The sequence below is a fragment of the Pan paniscus genome, chromosome 3, assembly GCF_029289425.2.
Source record: "Pan paniscus chromosome 3, NHGRI_mPanPan1-v2.0_pri, whole genome shotgun sequence".
Classification (NCBI taxonomy): Eukaryota; Metazoa; Chordata; class Mammalia; order Primates; family Hominidae; genus Pan; species Pan paniscus.
In genome coordinates this window covers 39,604,531-39,625,579 of record NC_073252.2, presented here as the reverse complement: position 1 = coordinate 39,625,579, position 21,049 = coordinate 39,604,531, and the positions used below count along the sequence as shown (strand labels likewise).

Here is a 21,049-nt window from a genome sequence, read left to right as displayed (position 1 = left end):
GGGAGGTGGAGGTTGCAGTGAGCTGAGATTGCGCCACTGCATTCCAGCCTGGGAAACAAGAGTGAAACTCCGTTTCAAAAAGTAAAGAAAAAAAAAATTTCAGGCTAGGTGCGGTGGCTCATGCCTGTAATCCCAGCGCTTTGGGAGGCCGAGGCGGGTGGATCACTTGAGGTCAGGAGCTCGAGACCAGCCTGGCCAACATGATGAAACTCCATCTCTACCAAAATATAAAAAATTAGCTGGGTGTGGTGGCATGCACCTGTAATCCCAGCTACTCAGGAGGCTGAAGCAGGAGAATTGCTTGAACCCAGGAGGCAGAGGTTGCAGTGAGCCAAGATTGCACTGTCGCACTCCAGCCTGGGCCACAGAGTGGCTCCATTTAAAAAAAAAAAAAATTGGACAATACAAAAGGCCAGGCCGGGCATGGTGGCTCATGCTTGTAATCCCAGCACTTTGGGAGGCTGAGGCGGGCGGATCACTTAAGGTCAGGAGTTTGAGATCAGCCTGGCCAACATGGTGAGACCCTGTCTCTACTAAAAATACAAAAATTAGCTGGGCGTGGTGGTGGACACCTGTAATCCCAGCTACTTGGGAGGCTGAGGCAGGAGAATCACTTGAACCCGGGAGGCGGAGGTTGCAGTGAGCCAAGATGGTGCCACTGCACTTCAGCCTGGGAGACAGAGAGAAACTCCGTTTCAAAAAAAAAAAAAAAAAGCCCAACAATAATAGTTACATATTCAAAGGTGACTTTAAATATCCTGTAAGTTTTTAGAATTTTTAAAAAATTAAGCAAGTGTACAACCAACCTTGAAGCACCTGGCTGAGGAAATTCTTCATCATGTAGATGGCCGTGGTGTCTTCTGTTTTCACACGACTGTCTGTGAACCAGCCATTCTCAGCAATCAAGATTCGAGGGTTGTTGTATTCCAGTTTAATCCAGTTCAGTGCTTCTCTTAAATTGAGCGAAACATTTTGTCCCATTTTAGCCATGGTGTTTAGGGGCTTGAAGTTGTTGGGTCCAAAAGAAAAGGCAAAGAAATCAGCTGTGCCTCTCATCTCATTCTTCTCTGCTTCAGAGAAAATGGGTAGAACGGAGAGCAACTTCTTTCTCATCCCCTCTGGATAGTCGCCATCCCCATGGATAGGGCTGGCAAACCATCCAAGCACAGAAACCATGGATTGTTGACATTTGAATATATCCATCGTGTTTTCCGACCGGTTTGGCTCGATCCAATGAGATCCCAATGTGATCGATAACCAACCCTTCTGATGTGGGCGGAAATGTGTGTTGTAGTTATGCCAAACTTTCGAGTGAGCCTAAAAGAAGAAAATATTATTGATCTTTGTTGTCCTCACTTACAAGGGCTGTAACATGGCTGGTAAATGGCCTTTTCATGGATAAAATTAATGCAGCGTACAGTGATTCAGGGGAAAGCTGCCAGGGAGCCCTGATGACCTCAAAGTCTGTTCTCTATGCCCGTAGTGCTTCCAACCTAAAACTTCTGCTAAAGGAGAGCTGGAGGCTGGCAGAAAGCCTAGTCTAGGCTCTTATTTCCCCTCTGCCTGGCTCCCTTCCTGGGCCCTCTTGGGGTAGTGTGTAGGGTTTCCTCCTCTACATAAGAAGATACAGAGCAGTGATTTTTTATTTTTTTATTTTTATTTTTGTTTGAGACAGAGTCTTGCTCTGTCGCCTAGGCTGGAGTGTAGTGGTGCGATCTCAGCTCACTGCAACCTCCGCCTCCCAGGTTCAAGCAATTCTCCTGTCTCAGCTTCCCGAGTAGCTGGGATTACAGGTGAACACCACGACGCTCGACTAATTTTTGTATTTTCAGTAGAGACAGGGTTTCACCATATTGGTCAGGCTGGTCTGGAACTCCTGACCTCAGGTAATCCACCCTCCTCGGCCTCCCAAAGTGTTGGGATTACAGGCATGAGCCATCGCGCCTGGCCCAGAGCAGTGATCTTTCACCATTCTACAGAATCTCCCTTTGGTCCTAATTTAGAAGTCCAGGACAACACAGGCCCTGAATCCTATAAATGAGTAATAATAGAGCCCACCTCCTAGGGATGTTGTGAGAATTGAGTGAGTTAATCTGCGTAAATTGCTTTAGAATCATGCCTAGCACAGAGTAAGCTCTATATAAGCCTTAGCTATTATTGCTATGATTATTAAAGGGTGGTCGGCACTGCCCACAGCAGAAGACCAATGGAAAGAGTGTAAGCTTTGGGGTCAGCACACCTAAGCTTGAAGTTCACGTACTCATTGTGTAACCTTAGTCAAGTCACTTAACCTTTCTGAAATCTCTTAGTATCCTCAGTTGTAGAATGAGGTTAATAACAACAATATCCACCAGGCGCGGTGGCACATGCCTATAATCCCAGCATTTTGAAAGGCCGAGGTAGGCGGATCACCTGAGGTCAGGGGTTCGAGACCGGCCTGGTCAACGTGGTGAAACACCGTCTCTACTAAAAATACAAAACTTAGTTGGGCATGGTGGCAGGCACCTGTAATCCCAGCTACTTGGGAGGCTGAGGCAGGATAATCGCTTGAACCCGGGAGGCAGAGGTTGCAGTGAGCAGAGATCGTGCCACCGCACTCCAGCCTGGGTGACAAGAACAAAACTCTGTCTCAAAAAAAAAAAAAATCCCCTATAACGTTGTTGTCAGATTTAGAGCTAATATATGCATGAACTATGTAGCATAGAATAGAGCACGTAGGAGGTACTGCCAAAAGGTGGATGTTTTTTTTTTTTTTTTTTTTTTTTTTTTTTTTGAGACGGAGTCTCGCTCTGTCGCCCAGGCTGGAGTGCAGTGGCGCGATCTCGGCTCACTGCAAGCTCCGCCTCCCGGGTTCACGCCATTCTCCTGCCTCAGCCTCCCGAGTAGCTGGGACTACAGGCGCCCGCTACCACGCCCGGCTAATTTTTTGTATTTTTAGTAGAGACGGGGTTTCACCATGTTAGCCAGGATGGTCTCGATCTCCTGACCTCGTGATCCGCCCGCCTCGGCCTCCCAAAGTGCTGGGATTACAGGCGTGAGCCACCGCGCCCGGCCAGGTGGATGTTATTATTATTGGTCCTCCTGGAGTTTGCATTTCCAGTTGAGCTCTCTTACAACACAGCCTCGTGATGGGTTTCTGGTCCATTTAATATGATAGATACTTCCTGAGCACTTACTTCCATGCCTGGCTTGCCCTGGGCTGAGAGACTGAGATAGATGGCACAGGAACTTACCCTCAGAAAGTTTCTTATCAGGAAAATAAGGATGCAGCATGTGAAAGAGAAACATAAAATGGCATAAAATATGGCATTAAATTAAAAAAAAATTAAAAGCCAGAAGCCATGGCTGAGTTAACAGTCACAGCCACAGCTGAAGGAGCAAACATTAAGGACTCCATGCCACTTAAATGCCAAGGCCACTTCTGTGTCCCAGTTAGCCGTGGAATTGTCCTTCATCTGTGTCAGAACCACTCTCTTCCCCTCAGCATTTGACTCGCTTGTTTCTTGACATCTCTTCCCTGGTCTCTCATTTTCTCCATTATTTGAGTTGTTTTTTTTCTTTGAGACAGAGTCTTGCTCTGTCACCCAGGCTGGAATGCCGTGGCGCCATCTCAGCTCACTCAACCTCCACCTCTCAGGTTCAAGTGATCCTCCCACCTCAGCCTCCCTAGTAGTTGAGACTACAGGTGAGCGCCACCACGCCCAGTTGATTTTTGTATTTTTAGTAGAGATGGGGCTCCACCATGTTGGCCAGGCTGGTCTCGAACTCCTGACCTCAGGTGATCCACACACCTCGGCCTCCCAAAGTGCTGGGATTACAGGCGTGAGCCACCACACCCGGCCCCCACTATTTGTGTGTTTCTAAAACAAATGCACAGACTCATTATCTTTAGCACACAGAGCCTGCTTTCAGTTTTGTTCCTTAGCTTTTCTTTTGCTCACTGGAGATATTTTATATCAGAATAAACTGTCTGAAACTGCCTTTTACGTAGGTCAAAGACAACCAGATATGAACAATGGATTCAAACCAGATTGATCCTGTGGACCCTGAAAATATTCCATAAACCCTGTTAGATGGGGAAAGTAGGCATTGAGGTAAGGGGTGAGGATTCTGAAACGTGCCATCCTGCTTTATGCAAGAAAAAACAATTTAAATAAATTCCTGGAAGATTTTCTGGAGAAATAAATTCCTTGAGGTATACCTCTGTCCACTTGTCCTTACTCAATTTTCATCGGAAGATTCTGGTACCATTTAGCACCCAGGTATTCCCAAGGATCCTTAAGAATGCTTTCCTCGGGCCGGGCATGGTGGCTCATGCCTGTAATCCCAGCACTTTGGGAGGCCGAGGCAGGCGGATCACCTGAGGTCGGGAGTTCCAGACCAGCCTGATCAACATGGAGAAACCCCATCTCTACTAAAAATACAAAATTAGCCGGTCGTGGTGGCGCATGCCTATAATCCCAGCTACTCGGAAGGCCGAGGCAGGAGAATCGCTTGAACCCAGGAGGCAGAGGTTGCAGTGATGCAGTGAGCTGAGATCGTGACATTGCACTCCAGCCTAGGCAACAAGAGTGAAACTCTGTTTCAAAAAAAAAGGAATGCTTTCCTCTTGGTTGGTGGTTGGGTGGGATTACATCTGTAATCCCAACACTTTGGGAGGCCAAGGTGGGAAGATTGCTTGAGCTCAGGAATTCGAGATCAGCCTGGTCAACATGACGAAACCCCATATCTACAAAAAAAAAAAAAAAAAAAAAAATTAGCCAGGCATGGTGATACGTGCCTGTAGTCCCAGCTACTCAGGAAGCTGAGGCTGGAAGATCATTTGAGCCAGGGAAGCGGAGGTTGCAGTGAGCTGAGATGGCACCTCTGCACTCCAGCCTGGGGGACAGAGTGACACCCTGACTCAGGGAAAAAAAAAAACAAAACTTTCCAACCGGGAGCAGTGGCTCATGCCTGTAATCTCAGCTCTTTGGGAGGCTGAGGTGGGCAGATCACTTGAGGTCAGGAGTTTGATTTGAGACCAGCTTGGCCAACATGGTGAAACCTCTTCTCTACTAAAAAAAAAAAAAAAATTAGCTGGACTTGGTGGCATGCGCCTGTAGTCCCAGCTACTCAGGAGGCTGAGCCAGGAGAATCACTTGAACCCTGGAGGCAGAGGTTGCAGCGAGCCTAGATTGAGTCGCTGTACTCCAGCCTGGGTGACAGAGCAAGACTCTGTCTCAAAAAAAAAAAAAAAAATTTCCTCTCAGAGAAGTATTCAGAATGTAGCCTCTTTCCTTGTCTCCAACCTGAGATTGCAACTTCTGGAAGAATCAGAGGAGCCTGGGACAGACACTACCTTAAATGGTTTCAGCTATTCTTTCCGGGTTTTTCTGGGGCTAGAATCACGACAGAAATTCTTGAGAACCGCTTTTTTTTTTTTTTTTTTTTTTTTCTGATTAGAAACAAAAGCATTCATAAATTACTAGGATTCAAAGGAGGGAATTCTTTGTTTTTTTCTAACCAGTCACTTAATCCCTTGGTAGCCTTAGAGCTATCATTCATGGAAGACCCAGTGATCAGCACCTCCCTTCAGGCCTATTGTGCACCTCTCTATGCAAACTGGAAAGCACTGAGCCCGTGTAGCCTGGATTGTGAGCCTTAAACTTGTTGCTTTGCAAATTTAATGTCTTGCCTTTGCAGACACTAAATTTCAGTGATTATATGAAAGATGACCTAAGTCGTGATAAAAATCTTGGTTACATCAGCCTTTGAATGAGAAACAGTAGAGCTCAGAAGACATATCTTTGCAGTAGCTTTCCATGCAGGTTTTCTGGATATACATATGGATGTGTTGTCAAGGTGACCTTCATGTTCCACAGTGTCTCTTTCACCTTTGCTGCTATTTACCTAGGCTATCAAGGTATCTAGGGTTATCTTTGCTCTGGGCTGAAGACAGCCTCTTCATTCTCATGTAGAGAATGTGGGGGAGGTCGTCTGTGCAGTACTTTTGGTTATAACTTGATCCTATTTGCCAAGTAACAAGGTAAAAAGTTTTGCTCCCAGATCGTGAGTTTGCCATATCCATCTATGTGTGTTCTTCGGTTGGGCACTCATAAAGGAGATCTGTTGGGAAAATTAAAATGAGGTTAGTAGGGGAGTGCAACCTGGGCCCTGCAACCTTGCACAACAGCCATTCTACACTTTTCCAAGGTCACCCTCTAATTTGTACAAAGCCATCTACCTCTGTAATGATTGATTTAAGGGAGCTTCAACCTTTGTTCTTTAGATTCAGTAGCTTAAAGGGAAAGTCAGCTTCTTTTTCTTTTGGAGCCAGCTATCAGGCCCTAATGTCATTGAGAGACAACCAGGACCTAATATCTCATTCTGTTCTCTCCTCCAGTTTAATGTGGCAGCGTTTTTTGATGCCCCTGGAAGTCCAGACTCAGATAAATTCTGTGGATGATAGGAAACAAATAAGATAGTAGGCACAACTTTAGAAATAGATGAAGAAGGGATTAGGAGCCAGAGGAAGACATAACAGGACACTGTTGGAAAGATGGGTTGAAGACAGATGAGCAAGCCAAACACATCACACCAGTGTATTCAAGGAACCCTCAGTCATTTGTCAAAAGTTCCATTTCCAAATCTGTGCATGAATTTGGTCACATTTTGGCTGAAATATGTTCATGTGTACTATAAAAGTGTCTGTTGTTTAAGCTATTTAATAGACTATTAAATAACAATGGTTAAAGAAAGTTTATTTAAAAACTCCACAAGCATAACAAAATAGGTTTATATTTCTGTGTTCCCACCCAGGCTTTCCAAATATATTTCCCAGCTAAAATCACTTTAAGGCCGGGTGCCGTGGCTCATGCCTGTAATCCCAGCACTTGGGAGGTGGAGGTGGGTGGGATCACCTGAGATCAGGAGTTTGAGACCAGCCTGGCCAACATGGTGGGACCCTGTCTCTACTAAAAATACAAAAATTAGCCGGGCATGGTGGCGGGCACCTGTAGTCCCAGCTACTCGGGAGGCTGAGGCAGGAGAATGGCTTGAACCCTGGGAGGCAGAGGTTGCAGTGAGCTGAGATCGTGCCACTGTGCTTCAGCCTGGGCAACAAGAGCAAAACTCCATCTCGAAATAATTAAACTAATAAATAAATAAAAATTTAAGAAATAAAATCACTTTAAACATTTTCCATGTTGTTTTTGGTTTTCAGAATATCTTAGTATAATAATGATTTACTTAGCTATCTCTGTCTTTTGATAAAAATTTATTTTTCTTCGTTCTTTTGTTCTTTCTCTTTTCCTGTCATAAATGTTTCAATAGCTAACTTTGGGCATATATATAACCTTTAATTTATTTGAATCATTGCCTTTCATTAATGCCAGGAATGGACTACCTATTTCTTTTCTTTCTTTCTTTTTTTTTGAGACGTAGTTTCACTCTTGTTGCCTAGGCTGGAGTGCCATGGTGTGATCTCAGCTCACTGCAACCTCCACCTCCTGGGTTGAAGCGATTCTTCTGCCTCAGCCTCCTGAGTAACTGGGATTACAGGCACCCATCACCACACCCAGCTAATTTTTTGTATTTTTAGTAGAGACGGGGTTTCACCATGTTGGCCAAGCTGGTCTTGAACTCCTGACCTCAGGTGATCCGCCTGCCTTGGCCTCTCAAAATGCTGGGGTTACAGGCGTGAGCCACCCGGCCTGGACTACCTATTTCTAAAATTGTTTTAAATATTCCCAAATCGCTTTCCATACATTTTGTCCATTGGTATGAGTGTTCTGTGACCATGTGATATAAAACATTGACAGCTCTATTAGGGGATAAATGGCATTTGAGAATGATATAAAGGTGCTACTCATCTACCTGGTACTATACGGGAAATAACATTGGTCTTGAAAGCAGGAGACCTGGGCTCTTTTATTAGCTCTGCTGACTCATCAGCTTTACGATCTTGGACAGATCGTTTCACTGTCAAAGACCTGTTTTTCCCTTCATTCTACTGAGCTAAAAATAAACACCCTAGAGAATTTTCATGAAGGTCAAATGAGGTAATAATATCTGTGAAGACCCTGTGAAAATGACACAAACGTAAATTTGAAGTACTTTGAAAGAGCAAGCTGAAAATAATTTAACTTGGTCTAGAAAATCGTAATGGAGACTGTGTGGACGTGAAGAGTGTTCTGCAAATAGCTCCCAAGCCTTTACTTGCCAAGGCTCGTGGCTGAACATGTTTGCCCTCATTTATTGTTTGCAGCTTACTGAGTTTTACTTGTTGTCCTTTTGGGATTAATTTCAATTTGATTCATCTTTTCATCTGCTTAGCCCTTCTCTATTTTGGTATCAAGTTGATTTTTTTTTTTTTTTTTTTTTTTTTGAGACAGAGTCTTCCTCTGTCACCCAGGCTGGAGTGCAGTGGCTCGGTCTTGGCTCACTGCAGCCTCTGCCTCCTGGGTTAAAGTGATTCTTCTGCCTCAGCCTCCTGAGTAGCTGGGACTACAGGTACCTGCCACCACGCCCAGCTAATTTTTGTATTTTTAGTAGAGACAGGGTTTCACCCTGTTGGCCAGGCTGGTCTTGAACTCCTGACCTCAAGCAATCTGCCTGCCTTGGCCTCCCAAAGTGCTGGGATTACAGGCATGAACCACCGCGTCCGGCCTCAAGTTGATTTTTTAATTTGTTTGTTTTGTAAAGACAACCTCTCACTATGTTGCTCAGGCTGGTATCGAACTCCTGGCCTCAAGCAATCCGCCAGCCTAAGTCTCTGTCTCTGTGCCAGCCTACTATCAACTTTTATGTTAATTACCAAATGCTGCTCTTCCAGATTGTTTAACATTCATTCATTCATCCATGCTGCAGTCTACAAATATTTATTGGATGCTGTGGCTCACATCTGTACTCTCAGCACTTTGGGAGGCTGAGGTGGGAGGATCACTTCAGGCCAGGAGTTCAAGACCAGATTGGGCAATATAGTGAGACTCTCTTTCTCTACTAAAAATTAAGAAAATGAGCCAGGCATGGTGGCATGCCTGTAGTCCCAGCTACTCAGGAGGATTAGATGGAAGGATTGCTTGAGCACAGGAGGTCAAGGCTGCAATGAGCTATGATCATGCCACTGCACTCCAGCCCAGGCAACAGAGCAAGACCCTGTCTCTTAAAAAAAAAAAAAATTATTGGATGCTTAAGGTATGTGACCTTTACTGTTCATTGCTAAAAAATTATAAAATTATGTGACAATTATTTATTTAATTATATTATGTGACTATTTTTAAAAAAGTTTTTGGCAATCTTGAAACTCTTTTGGAATCATTATTTTACCTTTGCTTTTCTTAGGAAAGAATTTAAATATTAACAAAAGTTACAGCCTTTCATAAAGAAAATATTCACCATCCTATTTTTAATGGTCCAAATTTCATGGCCTTTTTTTTTTTTTTTTTTTTTTAGATAGGAGTCTTGCTCTGTCACCCAGCTGGAGTGTAGTGGCGCGATCTCAGTTCATTGCAACCTTCTTCTCCCTGGTTCAAGCCATTCTTCTGCCTCAGCCTCCTGAGTAGCTGGGACTATAAGCATGCACCACCACACCTGGCTAATTTTTTTTTTTTTTTTTTTGAGATGGAGTCTCGCTCTGTCGCCTAGGCTGGAGACCAGTGTCACAATCTCGGCTCACTGCAACATCCACCTCCCAGGTTCACGCCATTCTCCTGCCTCAGCCTCCTGAGTAGCTGGGACTACAGGTGCCCGACACCACGCCCAGCTGATTTTCTGTATTTTTATTAGAGATGGTGTTTCACCATGTTAGCCAGGATGGTCTCAATCTCCTGACATAGTGATCCGCCCGCCTCGGCCTCCCAAAGTGCTGGGATTACAGGTGTGAGCCAAGCACCCGGCCTAGTTTTTGTGTTTTTAGTAGAGACGGGGTTTCACCATGTTGGCCAGGCTGGTCTCAAGCTCCTGACCTCAAGTAATCCGCCCGCCTCAGCCTCCCAAAGTGCTGACATTACAGGCATGGGCCACTATGCCTGGCCAAAATTCATGTTTTCTATAGTTGAAATAACTCAGTATTACATTTTAATGAATTTCTCCCTATTTTTTTTCAATCATTATATTTTCAAATTTTCTGGCCAGATGTGGTGGCTCATGGCTATAATCCTGGCACTTTGGGAGGCCAAGGAGGATGGATTGCTTGAGCCCAGGAGTTTAAGACCAGCCTGGGCAACATGGCAAAACTCTATCTCTACAAAAAATACAAAAATTAGCTGGGCATGGTGGCATGTGCCTGTAGTCCCAGCTACTCAAGAGGCTGAGGTGGGAGGATCACTTGAGTCCAGCAGGTCAAGGCTGTAGTGAGCTGTGTTTGAGCTGTGTTCACACCACTGCACTCCAGCCCGGGTGACAGAGCAAGGCCTTGTCTTAAAAAAAAATTATTCTAACAAATTATTGATTATTCTCAGTTTGTATTGTCTCAGAATTTTCCTGAAGGAATGTAAAAACTAAACTCTAGCATATTTGTTCCTTTAAAACAAATGTCCTGTTAAAGAATTCTGATTTCAATGATAATATTACTAAATTAGACTAGTGGCTGAGCCAGAATCTATACCTGGCAACACAAAAGGAAAAAAGTCTAGAATAAAGTTCATAATTTGATTAAATGAAGCATCTAGTTTCCCTCTATTAGCAATTGGAAGAAATCAGCATTAGTAAATTAGTGCTTTAGTGAAGTTCTCTTTGCCGGAGGAGAGCATTTGCATGCCATCTTTGTAGAGGGTGTAATGATATTTAAGGCTTTTTGTTAGTGATCCTGATAGTAATTTTTTCATGCAAAAGGACTATATCTCATGGTATAACTGAAGCTAAAATGGTCTGGGTTGGTGACTTGAAGCCTTTCCTCAGGATTTGGGAATACAGATAGTCAACATATAAACCACCATGGAGGCCTGGCACAGTAGCTCTCACCTGTAATCCCAGCACTTTGGGAGGCCGAGGTGGGTGGATCACTTGAGGTCAGGAATTCGAGAACAGCCTGGCCAACATGGTGAAACCCCATCTCTATTAAAAATACAAAAATTAGCCAGGCGTGGTGGCACATGCCTGTAGTCCCAGCTACCAGGGAGGCTGAAACAGGAGAATCGCTTGAACCCGGGAGGCAAAGGTTGCAGTGAGCCGAGATAGCGCCACTGCACTCCAGCCTGGGCAACAGTGCGAAACTCCATCTCAAAAAAAGAAAAAGAAACCACCATGGAGATTACAAATTATTATAATAATAAAAACAAGGGCCATCATGTGTAGAGCCTGCAGCAAAGCCAGATTTACTGTGAGCCTAATGAAGCTTTAGCTTCAGGACGCCTTGCTTACCTAGGTCCCTAGAAATGCCCTGGGTGGGTCAGGGAGCCTAGTTGCAATTGGAAGCATTTCTAGGTGAGCAGTTCTTGCAAATTCCCTAAAGAGACTTTAGAAAAAAAGGACTCTAAGACTATAGTAATTTATTGTGCTAGGCGTGGTAGCTCATGTCTGTAATCCCAGCACTTTGGGAAGCCAAGGCTGGTGGATCACTTGAGCCCAGGAGTTCGAGACCGGCCTGGCCAACATGGCAAAACCTCGTCTCTACAAAAAATACAAAAATTAGCTGGGCATGGTGGTGTGCACCTGTAATCCCAGCTACTCAGGAGGCTGAGGTGGGAGGATCACCTGAGCCCACGGAGGTTGAGGCTGCAATGAGCCGTGATTGTGCCACTGCACTCCAGCTTGGGTGACAGAATGAGACCTGTCTCAAAAACAAAAACAAAAACAAAAAATAACTATCATAATTTATTGTGATGTTTTTCTCATTCTAAATAAATGCTCATTTATTTATTTTTGCAGAGACAGGGTCTCACTATGTTGCCCAGGCTGGTCTCAAACTCAAGCAATCCTCCTGCCTTGGCCTCCCAAAGTGCCTGAGCTACTGTACCTGGCCAGATATTTACTTTTGTACTGATTTTTGTCTCCCTTTAAAATTTTTTTTATTTTAAAAAAAAGATCCTTCCCCACTATTGTAAAAATCTCAGGCTCGTGCAGTGTGGCTCCACACCAGGTCTATTAGCTTCTTGAGGGCAGAGACTGACTATATTTATTGTGTTCACAGTTGTCCACACAGATGCCCAGGGGAGGGCCTGGCCTAGAATATTCGTTGAATGAATGCCTATTATGGATCAGCTAGTTTGTTGGTTACTTGACGTACCTTATTGATAATACAGCTTCTGCAAGACAAGTCTTATTTTTCCCATTTTAGAAAAGAAATTGAAGTTTACAGTTGCAGAGCTGGGATTTGAACCCACTTTATTACACCATCCTGCTTTCTGTATGTCCTGCCAGTTCTAAATTTTGAAGCTATTCGGGAAAGACCATTTGACATATTGTTTTAAAATTACATTTTCTCTCTGCTATACTTGGTTATTAAAAGAGCTAAATAGTCCTCGAATGAGGGTACTACTTTCCACAATTGCATGTTGAGAGAAAAATATCTATATACCTTTGGAATTCAGTATCATCTAGAGAGGTCATGGAGGACCTGTCAGCAAATTTGGGGTGTTCAGAAAACCATTAGTTGTCCAAGTGCCTAGCACAGCGCTTCTATGTGTAACATTTATATGTAATTCTCGATTCACCTCTCTCCTAAAACCAGTAACGTTAGCGTTGGATTATTTTCCTCACTGATGTCAAAAGCTAAGTGAATCCCTCAGGGACCACCCCTGTGCTGGATTGTCTTCCCCTGTGAATGGTGATCTTTACACCATTGTCAATGTTAGACTGAGGCCGGGCGCGGTGGCTCACACCTGTAATCCCAGCACTTTGGAAGGCTGAGATGGGTGGATCACTTGAGGTCAGGAGTTTGAGACCAGCCTGGCCAACATGGTGAAACCCTGTCTCTACTAAGAATACAAAAATTAGCCAGGCATTGTGGCATGCGCCTGTAGTCCCAGCTACTCTACTCTGGAGGCTGAGGCAGGAGAATCACTTGAACCCAGGAGGTGGAGGCTGCAGTGAACCAAGATAACACCACTGCACTCCAGGGTGGGTGACAGAGCAAGACTCTGTCTCAAAAAAAAAAAAAGTTAGACTGAAAGGACAGAGATCCTTGTCTGCATAGCATTTAGAACAGCATGGCATTCAATCAAGTAATAATTAAAAGGGTCTTAGAGATGAGTGATTTTCATAACTGAATGTAACAGAACAGTGATGGAAATAAGAGCCATAGAAATTGAATAATATAAATATTAATAAGAGCTAACACATATCTAGTACCAAATGTGCCGGACACTGTTCCAGGTGTTGTGTGTATACTCTCTCACCTAATCCTCACTGAAATTCTGCGAGGTAGGTACTGTGATCATTCCCACTTAGAGGAGAGGAAACCAGGGGGTGGAGAGGTTAGGTAACTTGCACAAGGTGAATCAGGCCCAGGCTATATCGCCCTATGTGCTCTTGCCTGCCAGTTAGAGGTAGAGTGTGGACCTCAGAGGTCATTTTGTTCAATTTTTAAAAGTTTCTATTATAGATGAAGAAGCTGAACCTCCCTCTCCCCACATAAATGACCTGCCCAAGATATCAGTTAGTGGTAAAGCTAGAAATAGAACTAAGTCCTTCACCTTCCTAGTTCACTGTCATTCCAGGATATCATGCAAATTAAATTATGTGCCTTTGAAATACACTTTTACACCGTAGACCCGAAGGTGATTGAACAGGCTGTGAAAATGCAAGGGGTATGCAACAGACATGACACAAAACCAAGGGACAGTAGACTGAGAAAGCCTCTAAGAAACACTCAGAGGCGGCCGGGCGTGGTGGCTCATGCCTGTAATTCCAACACTTTGGGAGGCCGAAGGGGGTGGATCATTTGAGGTCAGGAGTTCGAGATCAGCCTGGCCAACATGGTGAAACCCTGCCTCTACTAAAAATACAAAAATTAGCAGGGCAGTAGTGGCACATGCCTGTTATCCCAGCTACTTGGGAGGCTGAGGCAGGAGAATTGCTTGAGCCTGGGAGGCGGAGGTTAGGGTGAGCTGATCGCACCACTGAGCTCCAGTCTGGGTGACAGAGTGAGACCTTGTCTTTTTTTTTTTTTTTGACAGAGTGTTGCTCTGTTGCCCAGGCTGGAGTGCAATGGCAGGATCTCTGCTCACAGCAACCTCTACCTCCCAGATTCAAGCAATTCTCCTGCGTCAGTCTCTTGAGTAGCTGGAGTTATAAGCACGGGCTACTATGCCCAGCTAAATTATTTTTTGTATTTTTAGTAGAGACGAGGTCTTGCCATGTTGGCCAGGCTGGTCTTGAACTCCTGACCTCAAGTGATCCACCCACCTTGGCCTCCTATGGGATTACAGACATGAGCCACTGTGCCTGGTCGGAGTCATAGTTTTGATTATGCCTGCATCCCGCTTCACCACCTGGGGTGCCCCTCAAAACCCAATCAAATGGAGAATTCATCAGCATTACCTTACGTTTCATCCTGTTCATTACACAAAGTTATATACATCAACAAAAACATGTTTAGATAAGTCATTTTTATTTGTCTGAGTTTCCTTCAGCCTCCAGCTATTATTTTATCCCTTTTGTCACTCTTCATCCATTTACTTTATTTATTTAAATTCAAGTCTACAAACATTTATTTAACAAATACAAGGCACTGTAATAGACATTTAGAAAAACAAGGTAGCCCCTGCCTTTAGATGATCTATGGTGTCTAACAGGAGAAAAAAATATGGAAATGAGTGAAATAAAAACAGTATGCTTTTACATTTTGATTATTGAGAAATAATAACTGAAACTAAATGTAATAATACGATTCAAAAATCACTATATGTATGTATATGTTATGTGTACATATATACATAGAAAAAAATTTGGACATTGAACAAATTGCTGGCAGTGGTTACTTCCCGTGGTGTGTGGTTAGGGAGTAAGGAAAGAAGAGAACCTTTATTTTTAACAATGTGTTTCTGTGTTGTTTGAATGTTTTGCAATACAAATGCATTATTTTTGTAGTTTAAAAAAGTTGGGTTGGGCATGGTGGTTCATGCCTGTAATCCTGGCACTTTAGAAGGCTGAAGTGGGAGGATCATTTGAACCCAGGAGTTCAAGACCAGCCTGGGCAACAAGAGTCAGACCTTGTTTCTACAAAAACTAAAAATGTTAGCCAGGTGCACCTGTAGTCCCAGCTACTCGGGAGGCTGAGGCAGGAGGATCACTTGAGCCCAGGAAGTTGAGGCTGGAGTGAGCCATGATCATGCCACTACACTCCAACCTGGACAACAGAGTAAGACCCTATCTCAAAAAAAAGAAGTCAAGGGTATTGGTTGAAACTGTTCCTGTTGGTGACTTTAATTGTTCTATGCTATCACTCTTCAGCTTCCCCCCACTTCCAAAAATCTCAAAGGAAAAAGCAGACTTAAATGTAAAGTTCAGCTACTCTGAATTTCATTCTATATTAAGGAATATTTTGTCCTCTATAATAATACGTTGATGTTCAAAACAATGTAAGGAGGAGTCATGTATTATACATGATTAACATGAAAGAAAAACTCATAACAGTAGACCCTGGCCCTTTACTCAAGACTTTGGTCATGTAATCTCTGGTCAAGATATGACACTAAGCAGAACCAAGCAATGAACTCCCCCAAATACTAAAAGATCCTGGCTTTCACCAACCTCAGGGTTACCCAGAAACATTTTCAAGTAACACTACTAGATCACCCAAGGATTACTTTAATTACTTCTGTGATTCACTCTTCACTGGCCAGTAAATTAGAAGGTTCTGGTCTATTCTCAGCTTCCCTACTACTTTTCAGCAACAGAATTGTTGTTAATGTTCAGTAGTTTTAATCATATCTTTTTCTTTTTAAAATAGCCTTTTTTTTTTTTTTTTTTTTTTTTTGAGACGAAGTTTTGTTCTTGTTGCCCAGACTGGAGTGCAGTGGCACGATCTTGGCTCACTGCAACCTCCGCCTCCCAGGTTCAAGCGATTCTCCTGCTTTAGCCCCCTAAGCAGCTGGGACTATAGGCACCCACCACTACGCCCAGCTAATTTTTTTTTTTTTTTTTTTGAGATGGAGTTGCTCTGTCGTCCAGACTGGAGTGCAGTGGTGCGATCTTGGCTCACTGCAACCTCCGCCTTCTGGGCTCAGACAATTCTCCTGCCTCAGCCTCCCGAGTAGCTGGGATTACAGGCACATGCCACCATACCCAGCTTATTTTTCTTGTATTTTCAGTAGAGACGGGTTTCACTATGTTGGCCAGGCTGGTGTTGAATTCCTGACCTCAGATGATCCACCCACCTCAGCCTCCCAAAGTGCTGGGATTACAGGCGTGAGCCACCATGCTTGGCCAAAAATAGACTGTTTTCGAATGTTGAGTTTGCTCAGTAAAACTTTCTATATGTTATTACATGACTTATTTTATATTATAAAGTCATGTAAAGTTTCCCTCAGTTCATAGTTTCATCATGTCCAGCACTGTTTCCATTACTTAAAATATTTTCTGATCTCCATTTGGGTCTGATTTTCCATGTATGAGAGTGCTCATATCAAATCAAGCTGTTTAAATAGGATCGCAATATTATTCTCTGAGCATTTATAATTACATTTATTTAAACTCTTGTTAATCATTTACTGAAGTATAACTTTTTCTACTTAATGGTTAGAAAAAGTAAATATTGCTCTCTTGAAGGTTTTAGAATACCAGTCGTAGTTGAAAAAGTTTTTTTTTTACACGATTCTTATAACTAACAATGGTATTCTGGTTATAGAAATTCTCTTTGGCAATTCTCCACAAGCAGTTTTCATAATTTATTCAAACTTAGTTTAAAACATCTATAATAATAATAGTTTTAATGTATTTGGTCAGTATTTCTTTTTTCTTTTCTTTTTTTTTTTTTAGAGATGGCATCTTTGACACCCAGGCTGGAGTGCAGTGGTGCGATCTCAGTTGACTGCAACCTCTGCCTCCTGGGTTCAAGCGATTCTCCCGCCTCAGCCTCCCAAGTAGCTGGAATTTCAGGCTTGCACCACCACACCCAGCTAAGTTTTGTATTTTTAGTAGAGACGGGATTTCACCATGTAGGCCAGTCTAATCTTGAACTCCTGACCTCAAGTGATCCACCTGCCTCAGTCTCCCAAAGTGCTGGGATTACAGAGGTGAGTCACTGTGCCCGGCCTGATCAGTATTTCTTATACTGTATTTTGTTAGAGGTGTCTTAGATCATGATGGAGATGGGTTGGCATTATATGCAGGTACCATGCCTTAGCTAATCAAATGAAGAACTGTGCTAACACTAGATGATATGGCGGGGCACAGTGCTCACATCTGTAATCCCAGCACTTTGGGAGGCTGAGGTGGATGGATCATTTGAGGTCAGGAGTTCAAGACCAGCCTGGCCAACATGGCGAAACCCCATCTCTACTAAAAGTACAAAAATCAGCTGGCGTGGTGGCTCACGCCTGTAGTCTTAGCTACTTGGGAGGCTGAGGCAGGAGAATCGCTTGAACCAGGAGGTGGAGGTTGCAGTGAGCCGAGATTGCACCACTGCACTACTCCAGCTCAGGTGACAGAGCGAGACTCTTCAAAAAAAATAAAAAAGATATTGTCAAGGGCACACTTCAGTGATTTAACATCACTTTAATGGGATGCTAAATTTTGAGCAAATAATTAAAATCATGAGGACAAATGAAAAACCCAACTTTTAATATATGAGTCAGGGGATAAATGGTTCATAGATCTCATGGACAAATTAAACATGTAGAGAGATTGTTTTGGCCTTTTAATAAGCAAAGCAAAGTAAAATATCTGCTGAGACAGTATCAAAACAAGTGACGGACATGGGTTTTGAAGCTGTAAATTTTTTTTCATTGAAGCGGGGCAGCTGATTTATGTCATCAGAACTTGCTAGCTTGAATTGACACAGATCAGACTTTAATTTTGGCTTTGATACTTATCCTCTGTGTAATCTTGGGCAAATTTCTCTGGGCCTCAGTTTCATCAATTGTAAGTTGAGTTTCAGAACACCTACCTGGCAAAGCTGATGAGTGAATTAAATGAGATAATATATTACAGGTACCTAGTATGTTTCTGATATTACAGTATGTATGCAATAAAAGTTCTTACAATAGTAATTTAAAAGAATATGATAGAATGTCAAAAAGTTATCTGTAATAATTGTCTCAGTCCTTCACTTTAAGAATTAAGACTGTTCTTTATTCTTTCTTCTTTTTTTAAAAAAAGCATTTTTGGCTGGGTGCAATGGCTCATGCCTGTAATCCCAGCATTTTGGGAGGCCGAGGTTAGGAGTTCAAGACCAGTCTGACCAACATGGAGTAACCCTGTCTCTGCCAAAAATACAAAATTAGCCAGGCGTGGCGGTGTATGCCTGTAATCCCAGCTACTCAGAGGCTGAGACAGGAGAATTGCTTGAACCTGGAAGGCTGAGTTTACGGTGAGCTGAGATCACGCCATTACACTCCAGCCTGAGCAACAAGAGCGAAACTCCGTCTCAAACAAACAAACAAACAAACAAAAAACCACTTTTTTGATGTGGGAGGGGAAAGTGGTGGAAGGAAGAAAGTAATAGGTTTTGTTGTTTGTTTTAACCCTCTTTCTTTCGTCCTTTGTCAAAAAAAAAAGCTTGGCTAATTTTTTAGCTATAAGACTTAGCACAAATTAATTATGATACGTTATTCTCCTGAAACCTGACTTTACCAAAGGAGTTTTAAAAAATCCTTTTTTTCAATTAAAGAAAATAATTTCAGATAATCCTTGGAGATTTTGCTTCTGTATAACCAAGACAAACTAAAAAGGCTCCATCTAGTATTTCCATTTCAAAATATTACACTTAATCTTCAAGACATTGGTGGGGGATTTGGGCAAAAGAGTCTTTAAAATGACATTTTGTTTACTTAAATGTGCCTAAGAAACACTGCAGCCTTCTTCATGTTCAAGAAAGCAGTTGCAGCAGTCCGTTGGCAAAGAAGGCTTAGCTATTAATCATGGGAATGGTGGCATTTTCACAGCTGTTTTTGCAGTTTTATTATTTACTTTTTGAGACAGGGTCTCACCCAGTCACCGAGGCTGGAGTCCAGTGGTGCCATCATAGCTTTAAACTTGAATTCTTGAGCTCAAGCAATTCTCTCACCTCAGCCTCCCCAGTAGCGGTAACTACAGGCTCATGCCACCATGCCTAGCTCATTTTTATTTTCATTTTTTGTAGAGACCGAAGTCTCACTATGTTGCTTAGGCTGATCTTGAACTCCTGGAGTCAAGCAATCCTCCTGCCTCAGCCTCCCAAAGTGTTGGGATTACTGGCATGAGTCACTGCACTTGACCCTTGTTTTTGCAGTTTAAATACTAAATTTTGTTTAATAATTTTAACAGAGCCTTTAAGAAGAGAACTATATGAAGATTTTAAAAAAGTTTTTTTTAGTTTCTTGTTGGAAAAAGTCTTTTATTTTTAAATGTAAAATATTCTCTTTACCTTCTTATGCTACTTATTTTTTTACTTTTAATTATGGAAATTGTCATAATACACAAAAATAGAAACAATAATAAACCCTCATAAACACATCACTGAGTTTTAACAGCCATCAAAATTCTGCAGCTTGTTTCAAGATGGGTTTTTAATGTACAATATTTTAAAGAGACATATCTAATTGATTTGAGTGTTCTGGAAAGACTAATGTTTAGCCTGTGTGTGTGTGTGTGTGTGTGTGTGTGTGTGTCTGCAATCTACTTTTTTTTTGTTGTTGTTGCAGGTTTAAATCCTTTCTGGAACAAGGTAGATCTTCCTTAAATTGAAAATAATCAATTACTCATTGAATGCCTAACACGTGTCCAGCATGTGTGAGCTTCTGTGAAGGAATTATGCCAGGAAATGTTAAAACAAATTTAGTCAAAGAAGTGGAAAAATAGGAAAGAAATCCAGTTTTATCCTAGGCTCAGGAAAAAGTTGGTGAGGCCTTGACCTAGAGTAGGGTTTCCCAACATATCTTATCCTGAAAGCCACTTTCACAGTGTTGAGCAATCTCTTGAACCCATGAGGAATTTAAAAAATTATTTCATCATTTGTGTGTGTGGTAATAAAAAAATATAAAAAGCGTTGACATATGCTTTATTTTATATAAATATACTTTATTGACTATTGTATTTTAAGACCTATTTAAATTTAAAACATTAATAGAATAAACATTTTAAATGCTAATAATACATGCACATAAATTTGGGCATTTTACCATCTAATAAATAATGCACATTATTTAAATTATTTTCATTATGTAATAAGGACAAGCATTTTATGACTTAAATATTTTTGAAATTTTATTTATTTTTTATTTTTTTAGAGACGCAGTCTCCCTCTATCACCCAAGCTGGAGTGCAGAGGCATGATCACAGCTCACTGCAGCCTCGAACTCCTGAGCTCAAGCAACCCTCCTGTGTCGACCTCCCAAAGTGTTGAGAATACAGGCATGAGCCACTGCACCTGGCCTCAAAATATATTTCTAACAGAAAAATATTTTAGTAAACAATAGTACATAATGATACTTAGATATGTATACAAACAAAAAACCAGAAAAATAGAACATAAAGTGACACATAAAAAACCAAACTTTGGACAGGTGCAGTGGCTCACGCCTATAATCCCAACACTTTGAGAGGCCGAGGCGGGTTTATCACCCGAGGCCCAGAATTCGAGACCAGCCTGGCCAACATGGTGAAACCCCGTCTCTACTAAAAATACAAAAATTAGCCGTGAGTGGTGGCACATTCCTGTAATCCCAGCTACTTGGGAGGCTGAGGCAGGAGAATCACTCCTTCTCAAAAAACAAACCAAAAAACCCACCCCCCACCAAACTTTGTGAAACACAATGTTATAGCATTAAAAATGGATAAACATTGCTTATGTAATATTTTATTTGAAGAGTTGAATTTTGCTTTTTTTTTTTCTGAGACAGAGTCTTGCTCTGTTACCCAGGCTAGAGTGCGGTGGCACGATCTCGGCTCACTGCAACCTCTGCCTCCCGGGTTCAAGCAATTCTCCTGC

The 21,049-nt window shown here is 42.4% G+C and overlaps 1 protein-coding gene across 1 annotated transcript in view; it reads right to left on the bottom strand.

The window, feature by feature from the left end:
* Nucleotides 1–21,049, bottom strand: part of KLB (klotho beta) — a 44,182-nt gene that overhangs the window by 15,320 nt on the left and 7,813 nt on the right. Inside the window, exon 2 of the mRNA XM_003832182.5 lies at nt 807–1,317. Within this exon, the coding sequence (XP_003832230.3) occupies nt 807–1,317 (511 nt within the window). The remainder of the gene's footprint in view (nt 1–806; nt 1,318–21,049) is intronic.